This window comes from Egretta garzetta, unplaced genomic scaffold (genome assembly GCF_000687185.1).
Source record: "Egretta garzetta isolate BGI_Z169 unplaced genomic scaffold, ASM68718v1 scaffold166, whole genome shotgun sequence".
Lineage (NCBI taxonomy): Eukaryota > Metazoa > Chordata > Aves > Pelecaniformes > Ardeidae > Egretta > Egretta garzetta.
In genome coordinates, this window is record NW_009260133.1 from 3,258,930 (window position 1) to 3,286,119 (window position 27,190).

The following is a 27,190-nucleotide window of genomic DNA, read 5'->3' on the forward strand; positions in this document are numbered from 1 at the left end:
AGATCATAAGAATTTTGTCTATTTTTTTACATATCCATTAAGTGGGTTTTTATATCTTTGATAACAAACAAAAAAATTATCTAGCATTAAAAGTTGCCTTAGCACTGCTCTACACATACACATGTGACATCACAGACTGACAATTTAAAATCAAAAGAAATCTGAGCCAGTAATTTGTGCTGGTATAAATCTAAATTAAATAGTCTATAAACAGGAATGGAGAACACAGAGCCTGGAATTTTACAAGGGTTATTATATTTACTCCAGTGCTTTAAAAACAAATTTTAAGAGGAAATTCAATGAGAAACTCCATGCAGACAACAAGCTGGTGTGCTCAGACAGCGATTTCAGGCTGAGACTTGGCAAGGTCATACTGCTCACAGCGTGGAAGGGAACTGCACCCAACCGCTGCTATGGCTTCTTGTCTTCCCCTCGGATCTGCTCTCCTCCTGGCTCCCCAGCAATTACAAACCACAACAAAGTCGCGCTTTAGTAAATGGACTGGATTCAGTACATGTGTTAATCACCGTAGGCATTTTCCTTTCCACATTACAGTGACTATTTTGGATGCTCTCAGAAGTTGAAATTAATCCATCAGAAAAAAATTTACGTACGTATTTAACTTGAAATGACTTTGAGAAGGATATACTGAGATGATGCTCCTGGCCGTTTCATTTCAGAATGTGGCAGTGTATTCAGAGAGGAAGGCATAATGCCAGAAAAGGTGCAGTCACACAAGAAAACACAAACTTGGGGCTTCCATCTAAAAGTAGCCACGTTACTTCCAGCATCAAAAACTCCAGAATTTACAACACTGTTAAGCAGCTCCATTTCCCTTACCTGCTGATGGTTCTGCAAAAGATGGATAACCAACTTGGACGCGAATTTGAGAGCTATGCTCTGAACTTCAGCACTGAGAAAACAAGGTAAAAAACGCATCAAAAAAAGCAGGTATTTCTGCCATCATTTCATCTCTAGGAAAAAAAAAACAACGGCCAGTTCTTAATCCTTCCTGATTATCATCAATGGGTATTTTGCAAGCTGAGCACTTGGAATTTTTACATTAGAGATCTTGACATTAGTTAAGTTTTTAGTTGACATGCAAATGAAATAACACTCTTCCTTTCACCTCTCTTGTGCTTATTTTCTATCTGTATACTTCCCATAGAAAAACACAGTTGAAAATGGAAGCCAACGTCAAACAAACCAGACATTATTTTAAGTGATAAACAAAATAATTTCTTCAAGCTGGTGTTAAGCTTCAGGACTGTCTCTTCTATAGCCGCTAGAAATGCTACTAGTGCAGAACATGCCAACTGCTGGCTCGCGAGCCTCCCTGCTGCCCAGCAGGGTGTAAGGACAAGGCGCTTGGCACCATGGCTCCTGAAGGCCTGGTCTCACAGCGGGGAATGGCAACACCTGAGCAGTAAGGTCTGCTCTTTCAGCCCTTCCCTCTAACAGCACTAGCCAGTGTTATTTTGCCACAAGTATCTCTTTTCATTCCAGAAATAAATACTCCACATCGTCATTTAAACTTGAAAAATGTAGTGCAAATCAGCAGCAAACGTGCACAGCTACAAAATGCTGTTCTACACTCTGTATCATAAATATTCTACATTGCTAACACTGGGTGCAATGTGTATATGGCTTAAAAAAAGAGACTGTTAGAAATAGGATGGTCTTGCCCTTAGAGCCTCGACACTTTAACTCTGTTTGTCCATTCTGTTATGAACGGATGGACCCAGCTTCTAATTCAGTACAAACTACAGACTGGCTCCAAATTTACAGTGCTTTCTGCTGACTTTACAGTCTGATTAAGGAGTGTGAAGCCTAAGGATTAGGGCTAACCATTTCTGCCAATCCAACAAGTGAAATCAGATCTGTCACTCTTTCTACAGACTGTCTGCAGATAAACCAGGATAGGACAGATGGCAGATTCACAGCGAATGAGTGTATGTTTGGATCATCAATTCTATGTTTTAAGGTGTTTCCCAGTTACCATTCAGGAAGTGCTACACTCGCTGCCTATCATCCAACAGCCGGAGTAACTTCTTATTTCAGGAACTGTGTTACAGAGTGCTTGCCAGCATGACTTGTGGGCCTTTTTAATAATTCAGCTCCATGTCTGACTTCTCTGAAAAATTCTCATCAACAGCACTCTTTGATGAGCTCACTTTTCTAAAATATGGATTTTTAAATCAACAGATAGTCCAAACCCAATAAATTAATGCTTCAACATTTAAAGTTTTTAAAATATAAGTATTTTAATGCTCATGACAGACCATACCTGTTGGAGACATCTACAACATTTAAACTCCAGGTTAAGAGCTCATTTGGATTCATTTTTACAGAGCATTCAGTCTTTGGAAGCACATTTCTGAGATCCATATTATAAAGAATTTCCAGCACCTGCACACACAGTTCATAAACAAAGAATTTACAACCAATCTCAACATGAATGTGTACATCTGAGATCAATAAAACACTGACTTAAACCCCATTCCAAGAACACAAAGGTCCTCTCCTCACAGTGCTAAGAAAGGAAAGAGGAAGTTCTTGCTTTTACAGAGGAACATCCGTTACAGAATTATAGCACAGCTCCTATTCAATGTAAAAAAAAAAAACCTAAACCACTTGCCCACTTGCGTATTATTTAAAAAAACATCATGCACATTTGAAATATATTTTGAAAAATGAAGAATAACATTTATTGAAAACATATCAAATGTCAATAAAATAGCACCCTCCTACCTTGCAAAAACACTGGAGATTCTTTTCCTTCAGAGCCATTCTGAGAAGAGTGCCTTCCAAATCAATGAGTAAACACAATACAGCTCCTCCTTCTCCTGCAATCTGCTTGGAATTTATTTGTTTCAGCCACAGCAGTATTGCTTCCAATGCAAGCAGACGTACTTCATGAAACTCACAGTGAAGGAGATGAACTATTGACAATGATGGCTTGGCTATTTTCATTGCAACAGGTGAACTGCTGCTCTGGATGTCAGGACCTGCCGTCACCGACAGCACCGATATTATAAGTTTGGTGATGCTCTGAAGATACTGTACCAGTCCTGGTATTGCAGATGAGTAGGGGATACCAGACACCAATTCCGAATCTGAAATAACTCTGTTCATCTCTTCCCAAAATCCAAACAATTGCATTCCTGAAATGAGAATAAAACTAAGTAAAGTGACAAATAGATGATGTTACCATCTGCTTCAGACCATGAAGAGATTCTGAAGTTGAAAAACATCAGGTACGCGAAAGGTATCACAAGGTAAATTCAGGCATTAAATGAAAACACAGTTCTCCTTCATTTTAAACTGATTCTGAGTTATAAAACAGCTTTCGTAGATATCACATGCATTCATACTTAAAAAAAAAGAAATAAGGACACAAACTTTTCTGAAAACTATAAATTGTTCAAATAGGATGAAAGCTTCAAACAACTTAAAAGATGCTACAATACTTTGCAGATTGCTTGTCATCTTCGCCAATTGTAGCTGTTTGATAAGTATTTCCTTAAATCAAGGTACTAATACAGCCTTGCAAATTCCATCTGTTTTGTACTACCATTGTAGAAAGTGATCAACACAAATAAACTGTATTAAATATATTTGGAAAAAACCCGTAGGTAGTTTGGAAACCTCAAATAGCACCAAATACAAATATGCAATCATATTATACTTGATAGAATGAGAGAGATTCAAGGAGAATGTGCTGTTTGTCAGCTGCAACTGAAATCAGGAGAAATGATGACAGGGCCATTCTGATAATACTGAAAATCCCACATGTTACACGGCTTTAGTGAGAAAAGGTTACTATTAAGAAGATGCCCCTTCTACGTAAATGGATCTGTCCTGTGCCTATCAATCTAAAGAATTTATTGATTAAAAAATCCAGTATGCTTGTCCTATGCCTATTAACTTTGAACAGTTAACACAGCTAAGAAAAAAGGAGCTGCACTGACATCTCGTGTTGGCACAGGAACAGTGACATTTCAGTCATTTACAGTGGTGCAACCTGCCCACGTGGCACAGCACAGCCCGACAACCTTCTGTAGTGCATGACCACCTCCTGGAGTCTACCAAGAAGTCCCTGCCATCTGTGATGCCAGAGGGTTTCAGGGTCTAGCAAAGTTGGCAATTTTGACAAAAAACGAAAGGAAAAAAAAAAAAAAATCAATAGTCCTCTCTCACACATAAGAGCAAAATCCTCACATGCCACCTTCTCCAGCAGCAGCAGCAATAAATAATTCCATAATATCAAAAAACAAGATTTTTGCCCAGTTCAGATGTTTGCATAGCTTGCACTGTGAGGAAATCAATATGCTATATCCTACAGAATTCAAATACAAGCACAAAATAAGGGAAAATCATGAAGTACAGAAAAGAACAACATTGCCACTGGTGTTGAGGGATGTTAGAAGTTAGGAGTTTTTAAAATACCAAAATGCATTAAAGGTAAATACAAAGATTAAAGCAAACTTACTTAGGTTTCTTCAGTATCTACAAGAAGAGAAGTCATTGCCATATAACTTTGCTACTTACAATTACCATTGAATCACTGAATCTGACATGAAGCTGCAATACAATGTGGATTCATTTTATTGCCCATGAAGACATTTCCCTAATCCTTCTATTACATGAAGATGATCCGAGGGCTGGAGCACCTCCTATGAAGACAGGCTGGGAGAGTTGGGGTGGTTCAGCCTGGAAAGCAGAGGGCTTCATGCAGACCTTCCAGCAGCCTTCCACTACCTGAAGGGGGCCTAAAACAAAGCTGGAAGGGGACTTTTTACAAGGGCATGTAGTGATAGGACAAGGGGTAGCAGCTTTAAACTGAACAAGGGTAGACTTAGATTAGATATAAAGAAGAAATTCTTCACTGTGAGGGTGGTGAGGCACGGAATAGGTTGCCCAGAGAAGTTGTGGCTGCCCCATCCCTGGAAGTGTTCAAAACCAGTTTGGACGGGGCTTTGAGCAACCTAGTGTAGTGGAAGGTGTCCCTGCCCGTGGCAGGGGGGTTGGAACTAGATGATCTTTAAGGTCCCTTCCAACCCAAACCATTCTACGAATCTGTATCTTGCCCCTTCAAATCCAAATTCTTCCAAAGCCATTTTAACTTGTTTCACATTTACATAGAAACTTGACATTGTTGCACACTGTTTAGCATATAAGGCAGAAGCATTTTCTCAGTAATTCTGCACAAGCTTTAAACAAATTTGGTATTTGAAAATGATTTTCAGACTTATTAGTTAACCATTAGCTCTGTCATTCAAGTTTTCACTACAGTTTCTTTTCTGAATGGGCTTGAGGTAGTCAAAGAAACTGCAATATCACTGTGAACCTGTGTCACTGCATAAACCTCTAGATGACACAGGTGGTTTCCATCTCATAACATGCAAACTTGTATATTTTATTTCCTACATTTTCTAAAACCCCTCCAAACAGACTAGCATTTCATACCGGCATCATAGCATAAACTAGCATTAATGTCTATGTCCCACGACAAGCATCCAACTGCCAGAATTCCTTAATTTCTGAACCATCTGGTTGCCTTGGAGAGGGATTAGGGCTTTGTCCCAGTTATGATGCAGCCTGACTCCACAGACACCAGTTTAACAACAGAAATAAGCCCAGGCAGTTAAAAGAAAAAGGCTCAAGTTCAAGCACCTCATTTCAAAAAGAGAAACAGCTTCAGTTATGGAGCCCTTCACCCTCTCAGCTTCCTACACGCTTCCCTCCTCAGCTGTATTTCAGCAATACATGAGTCTACTAGCTCAGTTGTTCAAACAAAGTATATATTTCTAAGTATATTGCAAGAGGGATGTTTTTATTTCCTATCAACATTGCCTTACACTGAGGTATAGCTATCACATGTGCAAGCAGTAACATGAAAACCAACAGGATGGAAGGGTCAAAACTCTAGGGCAAGGCAAGGGAGAGCAGCATTAGGTGGGCAAAGAGAGATAAACATTAGGGGCAGAGGGGGAGGGTGTCTCTCACTATGTTGATGTCAACACTGCCAACTTTGCTAGCAATCCAACAACCATGAGAGAGTGGTGACCCTTCCGTTGACTCCAGGAGCTGGCCACGCACTGAGCTTCAGATCTGGCTCAGTAAACCTTCCTTTGAATTCTGCAAGGCCGGTATAACTTTACTCTGTGTCTTCATCTCTGAAGGCGAAAATTATTTTCATATAAAAACGATAGCGGAGCTACTCACTCCTAGAACTACTAGTTTGCAGAGACGGCGACACAAGAGTCTTCTGCCACAAATCCTCTTTTTCCATACAGATGGCTGGTTTGGAAACCTTCTGGATGATTTCTGTTTTTCCCATGTAATTGTGAAAGACTGGACAGCGTGGCTCATCTATTTTACAGAAAGTCTCTTTAAAACTGGATGTCTCAACAGCAAGGCTGTCAGCAAAGTAAGACTGCGTATTTGCTTAGCCTCAGCATGCCATAGAGGAAATCCTTCTGCATTCATCTTGTGCTCCACATGCTCTCCAACACTCTCTTTTCACACCAATATGTACAGAAGGAAAGAAAGCCCCTGTCTTATTACAATGCAGTGGAAATATTCCTGCTTTCAACTTCATCACTAACAAATCTTTCCTGGTTTTCATGTAAATATTTTCTCTTCTGCTTAACTTTAAGTAAACTCTTTTCTTTGGCTTACACCAAAATATCCAACTAAACCAAAAAACCCAAAGTAAACGTCTGTCTCTGTTAAGATACAGTAAAGACATATTTTTATTTACAAACAAAAATCACTGTATGGTTTGAACAACCAGCCACTGTGATAAGGAGGAACAAATTTTAGCTGACTAAAGAAGGATCGTGGCAAACGGCAGTCTTGTCCAGAATGCTGACAGATGCAAAAGATCCCCCAAGAATTAAGTGGATTCATTTTTTCCCCCCCTTAAGGATTGCTTCATTTGTGGGACAGGAAGAACCTCGGCTCTCTTCTAGGAAGAGAAACATCTTACGCAACAACTTGGTTCTCCTCAACACAGTGCACGAACGTTCCACAGTCTTCCTCAATCCCTTTATGCCCACTACGTTGATATATGCATACAATGTCTATGTCACAACATCTGGGTTTGAGGCGTTGTTTTTTTAATCCTATTTATGATCAACTGATGTTCACTGTCAGCTATATGAAGTTACATGACCTTTCATCATCAGAAAATAAAGAGGAAAGGAAGAGGAGCAGAATGGAATTAGCAGACCTGATGAATCTCTAGCTACAAACCTCCTCAAAGTTTAGCCAGCTCCAAAACCTGTGCCCTTCCTGACTTTCTTCTGCTCTTCCTCACAGTGGCATGCAAGCGCTATTCTACCATCTGTTCCCAGGATAAGTAGATACATACAGTAAGGACAGAAAAACCTCCCTCCTCAGGGATTAACCGTTGGCTGATGGACAGTTCAGTTAATCTTTCATCTCAGAGATACTACAGTATGTTCAGAAATGACAGAAGTCATCTGAATTCCTTCCATATTTAAGACGTAAACTTGTTTCATTGCCTTGCCAGGTGATGTACAGGACTGACTGTATTTCTGTTGAATTTTGGTAATTGTGCAGTGGCTGTCTAGACTACTGCCAATTGGACAACTCTCCGTATCATCAGGTGTATATTGTGCGAGGGGCTTTTCTTCTTCATCTGTGATTATGATACATCCAAGTATTTGCACACTTCTAGATAAATATTGAGATCAAATCCTGCATGCAGCCCCTCGAGCATCCATGCCATCTTTCATCTTCCTACTAGAGGCTCCAGAAAAGAACAAAGAAGGAAAAAAAGGGGAGAAATTATCAACATCAGTAAACTTAGTGACACTCTGCAAAACCAGGCAAAAATTACAATAGCAGCAATAAAATGCTGCTGTGTCTGCAGTACAGTGTTATGGGAAGGGGGTCCAAGCATCAAAAATCTGGATACTCGTCATCATTCACCAGACCTGCAAGAAGCAGCAATTATTTATGGACTGAGAAGAGGTTAAAATCCTTTCCATCAAAAACTAGCATCTATCCAAGGGTATCTGAAGAGATCATATGAAAAGAGAGAAGGCTGAAAGGTAATCAGTGCCAAGAAGAAATTTTCCTAGACAAATATTAAGGAAAAGTATTTTCTTTCATGTTTTCCCTTTTTATTAAAAGTGGATTAGGCAAAGTCACTGGTAAATAGAAAAAAAAAGCCCAAAGAAAACAGAAAAGCTTAATTTTATTACAATGCAGAACTAAAGTGATAATCAGTAAAAGGGCATATTTTAAGCAGGATGTTTTCTTTTAAAGACATCTGAAACATCTTTGACACCAGAGGCTAACCATCAGTACTCACAATACAACTCAAAACTACAACCATGAGTGAGTAACAGAATCCATGGATAATATATTTTTGAGGACAGAAGCAACCCGTTGCATTTTATATAGCATAAGGGAAAGTTTTCAAAGGAGAAAAAAAAAAAAAAAAAAAAAGAGAGAAAAGAAAAAAGCATTTGATCTGGACACTGAGGCTGCTGTTTTTCTTACAGCTTCTCTCTGGCACAGCACCGAGTTTTCCACTTTTTTTTCGTTCATAGGAAACCATAAAACCCCCATAAAGACAGTGCAAGTCAGTCATGCTGGAATCTAAAAAGAACCTGAACAAGATGTCAAAATGATGAGCAGTCCCTACATGGAGACAGAATTTTAACTGCTAACATTAACAAACACGATCAACTCCATTCTCCCCCAGTGTTACTTGTTTCCTATAACACCTTTGCTCAACACAGCATTCCAGCAATATCATGCTCTATCCTCCGCAACCCCCTTCCTTTCACTGTGCCCCCGTGACCTTTCTGAAAACACTTTTACCTTCCTCCTCCCACATCTGTGCCATGAGTTCTGTCTCCGCCATGTCCTTGACTGCCTGTTGGTGTTGCACTCCTCCACCTCCTTTCTCTCCAAATTCATTCCTTTCAGCCCGGGTCCATTTGCTTTGTCTTTCTTGTCTCACGCTCACTTTTGCGCTGTCTTTTGGTCACCTTAACATAGTACGTCCCTCACTTGTCTGCCTCTGGTATTTTACTGTCTGTGCAACTCCCACTCACTCCCTGTCTCTTGGACCTCCAACAATCCCATCCTCAACTTCTTCATTCTCCTGTCTGCATTGCATTAGAATACTGGGTACCCAACTACACTTCCTTTTGACTTCTCTAATTTCATGTCAGTAGGCATAGGCCGCTTAGATGATGCTATAAATACGTTTCAAATCTTCACCTTCTTTGAGTCAAAATAACAACATTGACCAAGTGCCATAGTCAATATACTGGCACACAAAGAATTTACAGAATTTCTGACATAATAAACAAAAATTGCTTTCAATTTGTTCAGATGGTCTTTCTTAAGTTTAAGCTAATTAGACCAAATAACCAAAACACGCATTAACAAGCCGACAGTGGTTTTGTTCAAATAACTGCTTGGCCACACTTCTTATGGATTTACATAAAGAAAGTTAAAGTGCGGCTAAAATAACCAACCTAGTTATTCCTGTCAAACTTTTATCATTAAACATTATCAGTTTTTAAGTTAGCCTGCAGAAAAACTTGTTTTAGTTACCATTTAGTTTCTTTTCAAAATAAGAAAGAGTAAGAAGTACAACATCAAAAAAAAGTTGGCACAGACTTCAAATGTTATTTAAAAGTCCATCAAATCGTATCATTCAGGCAAAACATTTAAGAGATTCCTACTTAAAATAAATTGAATTGTGCTCTCATTGCAAAGCATCTGTATGTTTGATAATGAATACTATTTCTCCCAATACCTTTTATAACTTGCAATTAAAAAAGGACAAATATAACAAAGAGAAGGATATTGTAATATGTTATTTAAAACATGGTATTTTGTCATATTTGATAGTATAAAAAAGGACAAAACCAGCAGATGCAACTGTCTGTACATAACTGCCCATGTTTCTGATCTCAAACACACTTGTGTGATGCACAGTATTTTTGCAACTGTTTCTGTTGTTCATGAGAAGAATTTAAAAATCTTAGCTAAGCTACATCCACAAAAGTTTTAGCTGTTTGGAAGATGGTAAGAAAATTGAAGTCTGGTTTTGCAAAACTCAAGGAAAGAATGTATTAGTGAGACCAGAATACTGGCTGCTCCATTTTGATATCAAAACATCTATTTTATGAACAGAATTAGTTATGTAAATATTGAGTAACTGTTCCTACTGACGACAACAACAGTGGAGTTTGGTTAATCTCAAGAACTTTTATAAATTCTTCCACCTCAAATGTAGAAAGGGAAAAATGCATGGCTAGACTTCAAGTGGCAGCTTCTCCATAGATTCACCCTACTTGACATCCTATTTAAGTGTTTTCTCTTTCTCATTGAACTTGAATTTTGAAGATGCTATACTCAATGATAGGCCAAACCAGCCAGGAGATTGACAGCATATATACAGGATAAAAGAACAACTAGGAAGGATTATCTTTAGCAAATTTTTCTTTCCTCTTTTCTCTGACTTCTGTTCTGTACCCCATTTCATTTATATTGATGCGCTTTATGGACAGAACACACATTATCGACAAGCGCCTTTTTTTGAACACAACCCTGGATAAAATGCACTCTTACGAGTCAAGTAAATTTTAGCAAGCTGCATCCCTTCTTCTTGTCACAAATTGATAAATTCACAACAGTTTTCTGATAGTAAAGACCAGCAAGAAAGAAAATGTGATGACTTTGTCTTATGGCATTCCTCTTCTGTTACAGAGAGGAAAAGCATCCCAGATCTGAGCTTTCACTGCAACGCACTGCTCTGGCTCCTCTGCTGCCAGCACTGCAGGTTCACACTAATGCTCTCACCTCACTGTTTAGCTTCAGACACCAATTTCCTGGAGAAGAAATACCTATGACTGATTGTGTCAAAAGTCTACATATTCAACCGAGGAATCTTAATCACTGCAACACTATATCACAGCGTAGCTTGCCTGAACACATCAGAGAAAAGTGGGTAACCTTAGACACACGTGTGGATCATGTAGCTTGGTAGACCTCTCCTTCTGACTCCAATTGATCAAGCCTTGTGAATTTACAAATAATTATAAATACAGCTAAAGCCAGACACGTTCTCACCTGGACTCTGAGGCATTTTTCCCCTCCAAAGATCCCTACGAGTGTTACTTACTTCTTCCAGCAATGTTGTAAGTGTGAAGTTCAGGAACTTCCCTCTACTCCTACACCACCCACTTTGGTGCTGGTTTACTTCTAGAGGAATAACTTCACTGCTTTTTAGCAGTGTACAAGTGCCAGAAAATCCGCTGGAAGTGGACTGCGTTGTTCCACCCATTAGACTGGAAAGGCCCTACACATGTGTGATTCCACGTCAATAAAAACAGTTACTGTGGAGACAATATATCAGAGAGGTATGCAAGAACAAATTCACTGGATATTATTAATCGTTATTAATACTGACAATAGACATTAGCCCATCAAATAATCCTAGATCTGGTAAGAACTTTTGCTTGCTCTCAATAAAGGCAAAAATAGTATTTTTATTTATATGTTTTAACTTTTTTTTTTAAAGAAAAGTCTTGATTCGGTTTTTTATGAATTCCAACTGCAATTGATAACTGAAAAAATTGTTTTAAGTTTACATAGTCTTGACATTATGTACTGTTTCTGCCCATCAGAAGACCCTCAGGCACATCAGGTGCTGGAAAAAAATGCTCCAGATTTTGCATATCAACTCAAGCAAAGAAAACTTTATTTTCCCAGTGACATAAATCGGGTGACACTTCCATCCAAACCAGCAAATCAGAATAACGTCGGTTTTGTTTATTTGTTTTAAGATAAATAATCATCATTTGGCCAGTAATAAATTTTTAGCTGGACAAGAGGCTTTTGGTATCCATTACTCCCTGCCTTCCTTATCCGACATTTTAAATTGTTTTGAATTGTGAAGTAAATTCCCTAAGGGCTGTCCTGCACTTTAAGAGACAGATTTTATTAATTGAAGACAACAAATCACTTACAGAAAATAATCGTAATGTAGGAAAGGCCTAGGCAGGGTTGTACTCTGAAAATCTCTTTGTAATTGTAGCCCCTCTAGACAGGCATAATCAATTAGAAGTGGTTTGATTTTAACCAGTTGCAGGCTCATTACATTGCATTCCCGGTTCTGTTGATGAAAATCAGCTTCAGCCCATGGCCTGGAACTCATATACAGCACTTCCTGGGGCCTCTTAGATAAACACATCAAGAAACAGTTTTATTTGGATTTGTCCTTCACCCTTTATTCATTGAAACAACTTTACAAATCAAGATTAAAACAGAGAAAAATTGGCTCATAACCAGAGATAGACATATATGAGTAAGATATTTAAACTCAGAAAAGTATAAAGCTTCAGTTAATAATTATTCCTTACAGAACATTTAAATGTGAGACTCAAAACATTCATTTTTAACTGCTGAGTTTAGTCTTTCTCTTACTGTGTCATGGGACGCTCAGGTTCTATTTAATATAAACATATTACTCCTTCATTTCAGAAGGGCTTCTGCCTGTGATATATAAAATTGTCCCTAACGTGTCTTCAAGTTTTCAAAACCATATTTCCAGTCTAAGTTTCTACTCTCTGAAGATATTGCCCACAATATATCATTTTAAACCTATATGGGAATGAAACTTTTAAGCAAGACAATACTAACAAACTATCCCTGAGCAGAGAGAGTCTGCAAAAATAATTGCTTTCCTTCCATAGAAATTGTACTTTACAGCACCCAGGTTTGGAACAGTCCACATGAGCTTTAAAAAAATAAATGAATCCACTCCAGTCAGTAATCCAGCCACAGCACAGTGCAGTCCCTCAGGCTCAAAGGGCTATTCACAAGTCAGGGGCATTAAAAAAAAAAAGAAGCAGGGAGTTTCCTGGTGTGGCAAGGTCAATAAAAGCCTTTGCAAGTGCACAGCAATTGTTTAAAAAGCAAAACAGACAAAAACCCCAAAGATAACTGAAATAGGAGAGAGACTGATAAAGGAAATGTAATGCCCACTAAGTAAGCAAATAAGGAGCCCTCACCTGGAATATTGGCCACTCCTTCATAAAAGAAAATACAAAACCAGAGTTGAAGGGTGAGTGACAAGAATAATCAGAAGCAGAGGGAAAAAAAATGCATATGAAGAGAATACAGAAACACTGGGCTGGTTCATACTACAAAGCAGATAAACAGAGGTAGAGGATCATGATTAAAAAAAGGTGTAAAAATGAATATTCCAAAGAGGATCTGTCTTTAAAAAAGGAGTACTCATGAAAAAGAAGGGTGATGAGCCCAAGTATGGTTGAGGGCGGGGGGTTGGGGTTGTTTCTGTTTATTTTGTAGATGTAATAGACAGCTGGACTTTTTAATGTATTGCAAAGGATAATCACCAAGGCCAGTGGCATATCAGCATTTAAGAAACTTAGTTTTGTATAAACAACAAAAAAAGTAAATATATATTGTAACATAAGAATTATTGATGGTAGATATAGCTTACCCAATACAAACATGAAGAAGTCAGGAAAAAACTTAGCCCTACAGGCATGCTATATTGAAACCGCTTTATACAGGGTGGTTCGTTCCTCCCTATAAAGCATGCAGCCCTCAGCTAGTCACAGCGGTCAGCACCCAACAGAACGAGACCTGTTATGGTGCAAAATCACCTGGAAATTTCCTTTACTGAACAGTACATCTTGACATCTGGGACCCACAAGAGGATCTTCAGAGGACATGAAAGATCTCAGCCATCTTCACAAGTCCCCGATCACCCTAACCGTCTTCCTCTGGTAGAGTGGAACCCAACCATCACATATTTCCCACTTGTCTATACTTCTGTTATAAGGGCTAGATTCTTCATCAATCTATCTGAAGAAGCTCATTTTGGACATCATCACCAACTCACTTTCCTGACAACTATCACTCTTCATGGGTGTGCGGTACTGCCAGTGCTACCCAAAACTGAGCAGCGATCTGAAGGGTGCGTTCACAAGAAATCACACAAATAGCAATTATGGAATTAAATCGGAACTACTTCTACCAAAGGTCTAAGCAAAAAGAATCAATTTTAAAATTAAGAGTAGCCCCCAAAACAAGACTATCTTAAATAAAGAACAGTTGCAATGACTTAAAGGCAGTGTTAAAATTAGTCATTAAGAATTATAATGAAATGAAAGAACTATTCTTTAATTGCCTTCCTGGACTGACAAGGTAATTTATTTCTCACCTGTTCATAAGAAATGAACAAAGCAGGCACACAAGGAAGCTAGTTACAGCTGACCGCAAGTTGCCTGCACACAGTCACACTTGAAAGGGTATCCCTTCCTCCACACCTCTATTTTCCCTATTGTTAACAGTATGTTTTGTATTGTTGCAAACAACACTCTGCATCATTAAAACCACTGATAGTTCTGACTGGTCCTTCCAAAACTTCACAGTGACAAAGAATCAACATAAAAAAAGAAATTCAAAGAAGCTGTCGGAGCTGTTCTAAACGTGAGAAAACACTTGTTTCTCTGAAACACTTTCAGGTGTCTCATGAGGGAACAGCTCTGTGGCTTTCAGGAAAGGTTAAAGTAGCAATATTCCAGGGTTTGGATTTTATTTTTACGTACAACCTTGGATCAGAAAAACATTCTGAAACACTGGACGAGATCTCTTTTGTTGTTACACGGTTCTAGGATTAGGAATACTTCAAGACTGTCACTTCAAGCTTTAACATGGAGCCGTACCTCTTTCTTCTCATCAACAATCCCCAGGACTAGCTCTCCAGAAGGCAGAATAAAGGGCCCTTTGATACAAAGCAGCTAAAGGACTCCAGCACGCAGTAGATACCACAAGTACAAGTAATATATTATTGTTTCTCCGGATTCAGCAGAGCTCAGAAATTTCCCCACAGATACTCCATCTGATTTACAGAGCAGCATATTTGACTTACCTTGCTTTTTAAATTTCCCCAGGTGAGTACTCAGCATCACAAGGACATCAAGATAGGCAGCTCTGGTCACCAAACAAGGATTTGGCCTAGAAAAATCAGATTACTAAAGATTAAATCCCTATAACATCCATTCTCAGAAACCGCAATGAAACACGCCAGCTTGGTGTTTCTTTTAATTAATTAATGAAGATCAACTACTGACCAAATGAGACTGCATATGCAAAATAATTAGGCCAAGTTATCTAAGCTTCACTTCCTGGTCCATTCTGAATGACAGTCTTCCTAGCAGACTGGCAACACCCTTCCTCCATCCATTCCATCAAATCTCAGTCTATACAATTCATTATTACTGGATGAATCAGCTTGCCCTGGCAACTAGTCTGTCCTTGTTTTGTTTATAGATAATGTGTGTAATTAAATGCATTAATAAAAATAAGTTTTCAGGTCTTACTTTTACAGTTCATAAATGAGAAAATTCCCCATGAATGGTACCTACTACATCTTTTCAATGGTCATGGCACTCTCACTGTTCTGATGAAGACCACAGAGGCATGCATGTTTTTAAAATTAGATTATTTTTTTTCCAGACAAGAATACTGGGGATTTTGTGTGTGTAATGCAAATTGGTAATAAGCTACTTTCTGCTCTACCTCTTCAAGTCACAAGCGATAGACATTTTCTCTCCAATCAGAAAAGTAAAATTAGGTTAACATCTTCACTTTTCTCTGTATTGTTATTACAGTATGTTTTCAGCCAGGAAAACTTTTCTTAAAATATAACTTAATATGTGAACAAACAGGAAATCCAGTTCAAACACAGAAATTATTCTGATGAATCCAGTGGGACTTGCACTAAAACAAAAACTTTTAGAATCAAGCAGCACAAGCTTAAAGTATGACTAATCCTGTTCAGCATTTCATTTTTATTTTATCTGGCACTTTCTTTGTATGCTTATCTTGATGTTTGAATCTCTCTCAAAAAATTGTTAATTAAAAATGTTCCAACAAACATTCTCAACTCTGTAATGTCTTTAAAAATTCAAGAAAAAACTTCTTCAAATAAGATATGTGATCATGACATAAATATGAAAGGTCTGAGGTTCTTGCATAGAAGTTTGGCAGCCCTATTTGCCTATGGAGAGTTAGTCCATGATCCTGTTAAAAAAGACAGCTTTTACCAGAAACACTGCTCTCACCTTCAGTAATAAACTCTGTAATAAGCCTAAATTACTTATACCTACTTTTATGCTCTACAATATTAGGCATGTGTATAACACATAGCAGACTACATGCTACCAGAATTTCTCTTTGGAAAAGATTTTTTTTTTTCTTTTGCACAAACAGAAACTTTTTAGACACTTTCTCATTAGTGAAGTAGTCGTGAATCTCCCAAAACTTCTCCATGCTTGCTTCTTACCACTCACGTTAATGCATGAGAGCTACAAGCCTGCCTGCAGAGAACATGCACATCAGTAAGAACTGATACTGTAAGAAGGCAAAGCAATTTTAATATGGCCTATTTTGAAAAACTGTATCAGGAAAACTTAATTTCCATCCACCCTGACTAAGCAAACCTCTCTCCTTAACCTTGGGCATCCAGTTGTTGCCCAAGTTGTTCTTCACAAAATCTGTGCAAAAACACCACCAAGAAATACTCACAGGAGCTCAAGCCATAAGAAAAGAGTGCGACAGATCAGTCAAAGGCTTAGAAGAAAAAGAAACCGGGAGGTCTCTTGCACATACTCAGAAAAAGGACGAAAGCGGCCATGACAGGTTTCAATCAAGATGAAGAACATAATGGGCCTACTGCACTTCAGCTCCCTTGAAAAATGGAAGACTCCCTTATTATTCAGTCATTTCACTGGAAAGAAAATTTCCAGTGTACAAACTGTGCCTTGGGAAAAACATGGCTGACGCAACCTTTACTGAAGAAGTGACAACAGCAATACTGACATGTTTTTTTATTCTGGTCCAGCTTTTAAGCATTTACCACTTCATTTTGAGTATGCACATATGCATGTTTTCATTTTGAAATGAGGCTTTTCTAGCAAAAAACATGCCAAATGTTTGTTCTTGGCTGGCTCCATTGCTCTGGTGATGCTAGTGAATTCTCAGCCGTATGTGCCAGACGGACACAACAGGAAATTCAGTTTTCCAAACCCAAGAAATTTCAGTGTTGTTCAGACTGTAGCAGAAAGCTCAGTCTTGAAGACAATCAAGCTGTGATTTGCATAACAAGACCTGACAGCCAAAAATCACATGCTGAACATTTCAAATGATGCACTGAGCAGTATTTAAGATGACTTGTTCGTGCAGAACTTCAACAATGAGAGTGGGAAGAGTACAAGATGTTTCTTTTTTAACACAGATACCCAAATAAAGTGGCTTTCTCACAAACAAGCTTTGAGGAAATCTGTCTCCAAACAAGAAAGCCACAGCAGTGGCAAGGGTGGGAGCTCCAGGCATCTGGAACAGCGTTCCTTTTTTTGTCCAAAACCCCAAAATTAGCTAATTTCCCTTCCTACCTGGATATGAATGGAAACAAATATATCATATGCTCACTCCAGACGATAAACTGTACGTGACTCTGAGCAGGGTAGAGCTAGAGATGGTTAGGACTCTCATATCTAAGGCCATGTCCACACAGAAATATATAATGGATATCAGAACAATATTCATACTACCACATGTATATACTAATAGCAGGCTAGTGATGTCAGCGCAGAGATCCATACCTCATTAAAGTAATGCTTTGTCTACATTAGCAAGCAGGTTGCTGCAAGAACAGCAGATCTGTGAAGTCAGCAGCTGGTACCAAAGACCCAATGCCCACCCTTACATACCATGCCCAGGTGCATTAAAACATAATTTTCAGAAGTTCACCTTTTTGCTTTTTGTTTCTCTTTGGATACAGCATTTATAGCCAGCCTGCTCCAGGAATCTTACTGCACTTAGAAGCTTATCCCACCGTTTCCAGCACTCCTTCCCAACGCTGTACTTAGATGTTGACCATCCAGGTGGAAATAAAAATCAGCTCACAGATAACCACTGAGTTAAATTTCACTAACGGTCAATATTGCAGATTTTTTCAACGCATCTGACTGAAGAGAGGTCCAAGGCTGTCTGCCCCAAGTAAGAGGTAAAAGGCAAGCATCATCACAGATGCCACCTGCCAGGCAGAGGGGAAGAAGACAACTGCAACCTTCAGAAGCACAGGCAGGGACAGAAGGGGTTACTGCTGAGAAATAACAACGCCCAGAAGAATCATTTCTCTTATTTAATCAAGGAGACCAAAACAATGACAGGAGGAGCTGTTGTGTCTCTACTAGATCATTACAAAACACTGCGGAAGATACAAGGTGACTAAAAGAACACAACTCAAATAAGTTAAAGGGACTGTAGGTTCTAAAGGGTCTACAGTTGTTTGGGTTTTTTGTTTTTATTTTTTTTTTGAACTGTCCAAAGCTCCAGCCTAACAGTATCTTCACCATGGGGGGGGAAAAAAAAAAAAGTATTTTTTTTATTATTATTTTAGGTAGGCGTGGCTGAACAGTGCAAAAATCTGAAAACACAGGTGCCAGTTTCCATACTATTAATTTTGACACATTATAGCAGATTTCTGGATTAGATCCTGAAAATAAAGTCTTCCAAACCTAGCCAACTTCTTATCATGAATGCTAAACAAGTAATTGGGGATAGGATAGTCAGGCTTCTTTGTAATATCATTTTCAGTTCTGCTATGTGCATATAAAATTAGAAGAGTTGAAGTCACTGGCAGGAGGAAACCTTTTGTTAGCTGTTAGAGTCCAGGGATTTTTTTTTAAGAGAAAAAGTTTACTGGAAGTAAAAAGTCCTTTTAAATTCACTGCCTTTGAAGAGGCCCAGGTCAAGCACTTGCTGAGTATTATATGACTGGAGTAATGATAAGATACTTGTTTTCAGCAAGGAGCTGCTTGGTAGGTGAATGAGGAAGCGTAGCCTCCAGGAGAAGATTCCCTCTCTGTAGATGTAAATCAGACCAGGCAGGTCCAGAAGCTCCCCCTGCAATGCTGCATTTTGCTCCAGCTGGCTTTGGCTACCTACAGTAGCACTGGGACCGCTTTGATTTCCATTCTGCCTTTACCACCTTTACGTACCACTGATTGCAGCCTAGGTCTACATAACACAAAGTCAATCCTAGACTCTCACACAGTTTAGAGCTCTGCAAATATTATTTTTTAAAAGTTCGGTTCACCTTTTATAGTTAAGTCATGCTGAATTTAAGGTAGTCCTTGGTTTGCTTATTTTGGATGGCAGATCTGATGCAAACCAAACTGGCATTTATTGAAGAAATCAGCAATATGTGGTCACAGACCTCCTGTGCACTGTGCTCACACACACGGTTTCAACTCTATCAGGAACACATGGATTAACTTCTAAAATTCAGTTTCTCTTGCATTACTGTTTATTTTAAAGAAGATCAACATTAATGAATTACAGAGCAAATTACCTCCTCTTCCAAGGGAAACAACAAGGAGCAAAGAACATGGAAAGCTCACACATTTGGCCTCAATTCTGTCAGAACACTGGGAAAAAGATTTAAACAAACTAAACATACAACCTTTTGCTCCTCTAACCACTAAGGTCTGCAGAGTCCCTTAAACATAATTTCTACTCGTTACAGGACACCATTTATAACTGCTCAGATTTCTATATATAAACAAGGATGCCAACACACCTTTACGTAGAGCAAGTACCAAAGAATTTTGATGCACAACTTCTGCAGATTCTCATTCTCTTCTCAAAACCCCGATTTTCAATTACACTGTCAGATGACTTAAAAGGATGAGAACTATTTTCTCCTGGATCATTCCTCTTTTTCTAGAAGAGCATCACCTCACTTAGAGATGAACAACAACAACAGTAGCATTAATATATTGCATTTGTTACATAAATGGGACAGATACAAGTTGCTGATTATGAAATCAAAGCTGTTTGTGTTAAAAAATGTTTAAAAAAATTACTTTTTGGTTATTCTAGTCAATACAAATTCAATGTTATCCAAAGAGGTAGTTTGTTTTGCTCATATTTTTCCTCATTAGGAAACAGATGTTGCCAAACTATTAGCAGGACAAGCACTATAAATATACAGCAACTTACGATATTCACTAAACATTTAAGAACATAAAGAAATCAAAGCATATTTGCTCAAACTCTAAATGAGCACTTAACAAATTTCAAATGCAACCTGCCAATCAATCTCTATTAAATAAAAACCTGGGACATTTCCTTCCTGAGTTAAATTAGCTTGATATATTGATATCTTAGTGTAGTTAGCTATCTTAGGGATATCTAAAACAAAACTTTTGTAAAAGGTCTCAGAAAAGCTCTGTGTTTTGCAGTCTCTGAGCTCTTAGAAGAGTCTGAAAGATCTCAAAACTTTCAGCCAGTGCTGGTTTATGAATACAAGCTAATCTGTCAAACTGGAATATAACTTCATTAAAAAAATAACAAAATAGAATTTCCTCCCAATAACATGTAACATGTACATCACAGCTTTGGTCATAGTAAAACAACACGTAACTACATAGGGAGCCAGCCAAAATTTTTTCCAGAGTAAAGTACAGTGCTTAAATGACTGTTAGCTACTTCTGATCTACACACTCAAGTTGGTTACTTTCAGCCCAATCTTTAAAAATTTATGACAAGATTTGGCTCATGAACCAAGCTAATGTGGAACTCCAGTCAAAATTATACAACTTACAAAGCCACCTCCAAATCCCTGCATTTTCTCCAAAAAGGTCACAACATGTGAACTTTTTAAGCTTTTTAAGCGTCAGGGTAAAGAAACCAGGGCTGGCAAGATTACAAGGGCAACTCTTCCAAAGGCCAATTCATAGCTGCCTTGAGAACAAGAAAAGAATCGTCCTTATGACTTGTGTGACTGTTTCCACTTCAATTTCCAAAGGGATCTATTAATTAAATGAACTGCCTACTCTGGTCTTTAATGAAAAAATCACTCTTACTGTAATGCTGTATGTTTCTGGAGCCTTTGAAAAGGCTGAAAAAGCCCAAGATTCCTGAAAGGAAGAGCTTTTCAATGGATTAAACTTATCAACAGTATTTTAGGAAGAGCCCCATCCTAAAAGAAAAATAAAACCTCTAACAGCTAAACACCACCCTACTCTTCTATTTAAATGTTACTGTCAAAAAATCCCCTCAGCAATACCTATAAAATTCTGTATTTTAGCTGGCAAAAAATAAATCAGCCTACTGGTCTTGAATTTAAACCTCAAATTCTCCTACTTTCTAGACACCAAAATTACATACACATTTTGCTTCCAAGAAATAAATCAAATTGGTTTCCTAAACATCATATTCTAGCTAATACACAGGATGCTACTGCAACAGACTGCACAAATTTTTATACTTTTGAACTTCAAAAAGATTTCTGATGAGACAACATTTTACATACAATTGAGGCTAGAATTTCCCTTTTAGCTCTGGCATAAGCCAGGGAAGAATTCAGACTAAGTCCAACACATCCTAATGTCAGCTGGTACTTGGGGACGGGGTCTACACAACTTCCTATTCTGAGTTTCCCAGTCTGCCTTTGTCTTCCATGACCTCTGCTCTTCAGGCTGGCACACTGGCAATTCAATTTCAGGTTAACAGCGTATCTTTCCCTCCCTATGAACTTCCAGCTTACTCCTTCCTGAAGAATGGCAAATCTCTGCAGGTGGCCAGATTCTTCTGATACAGGACCTGCAATTTTATCAGCTAAAGTATCTTCTGAATGCAGGAAGAAGTGCATCTTCTGTGATGTTTGAGTCTTGATACAGTCAACTCTACCAAATCCTTAGGGGGGCTATCCATAGGAGGTTTTATCCTTGGAGGGCTGCTGATGAACCAGGCCAAGCTGGCTTTGTATTGACCACATTTCACCTGCAGAGAGATCTGGAAAATCATCATTTGTCTCTCATGGAGGTAAAAAGCTTATGGAAATCACACCTACACATACAATGAGCAGCTGATTAAAAGATTAAATCTCTCATTGTTTTTGTTATTAGCTTTCAAATTCTGCAGTATTCTAAAGACTGAGGTTTTGGGGGGTATATTTGTTTAGAAGGCAGCCTTCATATTTTAATCTATCTTCTCTCAAAGGCCACATCCATAACACTGAATCAACATGCACAGCCTTTCTCTTGTCTTCTTGAGGAGATGTTAATAATGGATTTAATTATTAAACTTTGTCCATAGCATTTTTAACCATGTAATACAAAACCAGCACATCAGTGAACATCACAGCCAACAGACCTACATTTAATGGAAAGCATTTAAAAAAAAAAATAATAATGAAGCCTACCACTACCAAGTAATCCTTGCTGAGTTCCTGGAAGTGCAGGAACACCCGCATAGAAATACAAACATCTAGTAACAGCGCTTCTGCTTGCCTACTTGGTGCTGCTGAGATTACTCCAATAAGTAATTACCATAGGCAGAGTCCCCTTGACTTGCCCATTCTGTAAGACCAGCTCATCCTGCATTATAGCAGGAATTTTCTCCAAAGGGAAAGTTGCTGGTCTGGTGATTTAAGTTTTTCTACCACCACCACAGACAGACTATCACGTTGCTGTTAGTTTCCCTAGTAAAGGCATAGAATTTACTGCTCCAAAAAAAAGCTACACAAATTATTTTTTCATTGTGATACTACCGAGAACATCCTGAGTTTCAGCTAGTAAGAAAAATTAATCTGTGCTTTGGCTGTCCTTGGTGAATGATACTGAAAGGTTGTATTTTGTTGGTGTTGTTTTTAGCATACCGGATTGATAAAATAATCATGTCTGTTCTCTTTTTTGTTTTCTTAATGAGAACTGCATGTTATCCCTTAGCAGCATCCTAAAAAATTTAGAGGTCAAACTAATCCCATGTGCAAATTTGATGAATTTACACAATTAACATCAGGCTTTTCGCCTATAAAGAGGCAAGCTACTAAAACTCTTTGGTTTATTTATTGGAAAGCATTTTGAGATATGAGTGAGGATTTACATGCAAAACCTGTAATTGTACGTGATTTGTACCTACTCTGAATGTTGCACTGGTAGAAGGAACACACCTGAAACAACCTTATTAAATTCTTAATATTCCCTGAATGTTCATATTTAAATTAGGGGTATACCTATGAACCAGAGTCAAAGAATGTTTCATCATATGCAAAGTACATCTTAAACTTCATTCTGAAATGTAAACATCTCTACTGATACCCAAAGCAGCATTCCAAAACAATCACCAACTGCCTAAATAAACGATCTGTAGCTGTGTTAAGGATACTGTTATCACAACTGCAGAAAGAGTGGACGTGGAGCAGCACAGAAGCCTGAATTAGCCTGCTAAAAGAACGTAAGATTTAAATTAATGCCTCCAGGAATACCTTTATGAACAATGACATAACTGTTATGACTCTGCTCTCAAAAGCAAAGACAAGCCAGGCTAAATTAGGCTCATGGGTCAGAAAGTGCAGATTAATAAATTATCACTGTGCACCTGATGTTCAGTATACTGGCATGCTTTGCTTTCAGCTAGAACAGGACAACAAAAATTTCCCTTGATGTTTTGTGTGTGTAAGAGCACACATATGAATTATTGCTCCAGCCCAGCTGACAGAAGGCAACTTTTCAATTTGAAACCAAATAAGACTTCCATAGAGCCAGGCTCAGTCATTAAAACTATTTTCAATTATTGAACAAAACTGTATAATGCATATAGACTACTAATGAACAAAGATTATTAACTGCACTACTCAATATGTAGGTTTTAAAGACAGAAATGGAAAAGTGGAAAAGTTAGGAAGATGCCAAAGGCAGACATGGCCTTGGAAGGACAAGAAGGTTCGCCTTGATGCAGTGAAAGAAGAAGAGGCAAGGAAACTCTCTGAAGAGAAGGACCACTCTGCCAAGGAGGATGATCTTACATTCTCCTTAGTTGTTGCCTTCTTACTGTTTTGAAAGTACAAAAAGCCCCTTCCAGCTCCCAAATACCAGAGGCTGCTTGCAAAGCTGCAGAGTCATGGGCACCTTCTACCTCTATCTAGGTAGGCCTGCATGTGCCACTGTTTTAATAGCCTGCTCACTAGAAATTACTGCTGTCTCTCCTAAGAGGCAATGAGAAGAATAAGGGCATGTTTAGGTTGCAGTCTCTGAGCCACAAACTCCCGAAATCACAGCAAGGCCACACTCCTGCTTTCCACACAGACGGCCTAAACACATCTTGCGTGAAGTTCCTTCTAGGAAGGACCTAACACTGGTTGTCTGCCTGTTGTCACTCACATAGCTCTGCCAAAAGTGGAGAGGGGAAAGGGGACACTACAGGCTTGACAGAGTGCCACAAGCCATCAACTTGGCAAGTTAACGTACTCTGCAATGTTATAAAATGCCCATGAGATTTCCCTCATTCAAAGCACTTATAGCTGGATTGTCCTAGACCTGGAGAAAACTGAGCAGCAAGTATCTCAGTGGACAGTGAATCTCATTTTGAGCCCGAGCCTGCAATAACCTTTGCATGTTATTTGTTGTGTGAGCTTGAATCTTGTGCCCCTACATCATGACCCATCTGCATTTTTACCAGTCCCATCCATAAAGCAGAGCGCTAAGCAGCAGCACCACAGAGCACGGGATATTTGGGTTATAAAGCTAGGTGCACATACCACAGGCAGCCCATTCCAGACGAACTAGTGACTCTTTGCAAAATGCAAAGCCAGTTGGTTTTATACAAGGCTGTTCCCCACAAGTTAGTTTCAAGAAAGCAGCCTTCTTAGAAGTAAACTTTCCCAGTGCAGACAAGCTCTCAGCTAAGAAATGGCACATGGCTCGAGGTTAGCAGAGTATGTTATTTGACTTCTGGCAGAACCTCAAAGTCTTTTCCCCCTCCTGTGGTCTCCAGTAAGAAGGAAAAAAAAAAAAAAATCAAACTAAAAGCACAGGAAGACAGCGTCCTACAGCAAAGCTGTGCAATGACATGATTTCACAAATTTTCCAATACCAATATTTTGCCATGCCAAAGGCTACAAATGAAACAAGACAGATATTTCCGGGACTTCTGTACAACAAATTACCAGCTCCCTAAGGCTGCTCTTTCAGCTTTCTGTATTTACGAAGCAGAAGGCACTCAGAGTTAGTCATGTAACTACTTGGTATGCAGTTGAGCTAAAAACTATTTTATTTTTTTTTAATTCCTATGAAGAAGCTTTGAACTCTTTCAAAGGCGTAGCTTGACATATTGATTATTTTTTTAAAGCTTTCGCCAGACTAATTTCCATCACTTCATTCCACCACCTTAGTTCTCCAACAAAGCAGATTTTACGTATTTTCCAATTTCTGTTCTCAAAAACCCTGCATCTCCCATACATGGAAAAAATATAATAAACTCACACTGGTGTGGGGGTGAGGGGAAGCAATAACATTACTAAACTACTTTAGATCAACAAACAAGCATATTCCAAAACAAAATAAAAAGCACCAAATGAAGTATAAACCTGCAAGTAAAATGAAAGGTTTCAAACGTCACCTCAAGAAGTGGATGGAAGGCAGGTCTCATTTACCAAAACATCAACAAATGAAAATACTGCTTTTGAATACTCAAAAAAATGTGTATTTTGAAGATGTGGAAAAAACAAAAACAAGGAAGGTGGAGGAAAGGTCTTTTTTTTCTTCTAATATATGCTATAAAGCAGTAAAAGCAACCATGTCCCATTAACATCTGAAGCCTGCCTTCATAACAAAGTATCAGCTGAAAAAGTGAATGTTTTATGAAATTCAATTCGGGGAATATGAACCATTATTTTATGCTCTAAAGTAAAATCAGGTGGGGGAGTGGAGAAGGAGGAAGAGATTAGTATATCACAGGGAACATGCAATATTTTCTTAAGCTGTTCTACACCAATACATTCTGATGAAAGGAAATTACATTCTGGCCCTGAAAAGGTTAAAAAAACCCCCAAACCACAACCAACAAAAACACCCAAACAAACCAGTTCAGCAAACAGCTGAAGAAAGATAATAATTCCTCCAGATATGTACACGACAACCATAAACTCATAGAATGGTTTGGGTTGGAAGGGACCTTAGAGATCACCTAGTTCCAACCCCCCTGCCATGGGCAGGGATGCCTTCCACTACACCAGGTTGCTCAAAGTCTCGTCCAACCTGGCCTCGAACACTTCCAGGGATGGGGCAGCCACAACTTCTCTGGGCAGCCTGTTCAGTGCCTCACCGCCCTCACAGTGAAGAATTTCTTCGTAGATTTAATTTACATCTACCCTCTTTCAGTTTAAAGCCCCCTTGTCCTATCACTACATGGCCCTGTAAGAAGTCCCTCTCCAGCTTTCTCGTAGGCCCCTTCAAGTACTGGAAGGCTGCTGTAAGGTCTCCCCGCAGCCTTCTCTTCTCCAGGCTGAACAACTCCAACTCTCTCAGCCGGTATTCATAGGAGAGGTGCTCCAGCCCTCAGATCATCTTCATGAGCCTCATTTTTAAGAGCTACTTATGCAATCCAAAATTTTGTAATTAAAATAAAAGTTTCTCAGAGAAGTTTGTTCCATAGTACAAAGGAAGTATGCAGTTGAAAGTAGATCAGCAAGAACTTTACAGAACTAGCACGGAAGTGTGAATGAAGACTGCAGTTTTGAAATAATTCCCCATTTCCCCAAATTCACAAACTGCTTTTCTATTATTTTAATTTAAATTTTTTTTTTACACGTTTAAGATTAATAGTGGGTGCCTATAAAACCCTTTTTTCAAACAATCACTGCACTACGGTACCAGTGACACCCTACATTGTCTCCTTGCGAGAGACTTGTTGTCCAACTGAGTGTTACCAACCTGCATGCTTGTAATACAAAATTTCACTATTTAGGGAGAAAGATGTTAAAAAAACCTTTATGTATAGCATAAACTGTATAATTGAGAATGCCTGAATATGAAAAGGAAGCTACAACAAACTGAAAAAATGCAAATGTGGTACTGACAGAGGGTTAACATTAGCACATGCAGCTGTGGCTTTTGACAGGCAAGTGAATGAGAATACATCTCTTCTTCAAATACTATGTACTTAAATTTCTTAGAGACAGCCTGAAAACATTTCCTTTTGGAGAGAATTTAAAAAAAAAAAAAAAAAAAGTCAGCACTAATATGACTAGAGACCAGTTCTGAAAATCTATTCTATAGTTATCATCAGTCTTTTTACTGCTCCT

The 27,190-nt window shown here is 38.6% G+C and overlaps 1 protein-coding gene across 3 annotated transcripts in view; it reads right to left on the reverse strand.

Annotated features, from left to right (window-relative positions):
• Positions 1-27,190, reverse strand: part of THADA (THADA armadillo repeat containing) — a 160,445-nt gene that overhangs the window by 31,740 nt on the left and 101,515 nt on the right. For all 3 annotated transcript variants that reach the window (XM_035897022.1, XM_009641571.2, XM_035897021.1), the window contains 4 exons: positions 14,966-15,051; positions 2,752-3,164; positions 2,288-2,409; positions 841-913 (listed from right to left, as the gene is read on the reverse strand). In XM_035897022.1, coding sequence (XP_035752915.1) covers positions 841-913; positions 2,288-2,409; positions 2,752-3,164; positions 14,966-15,051 — 694 coding nt within the window. The remainder of the gene's footprint in view (positions 1-840; positions 914-2,287; positions 2,410-2,751; positions 3,165-14,965; positions 15,052-27,190) is intronic.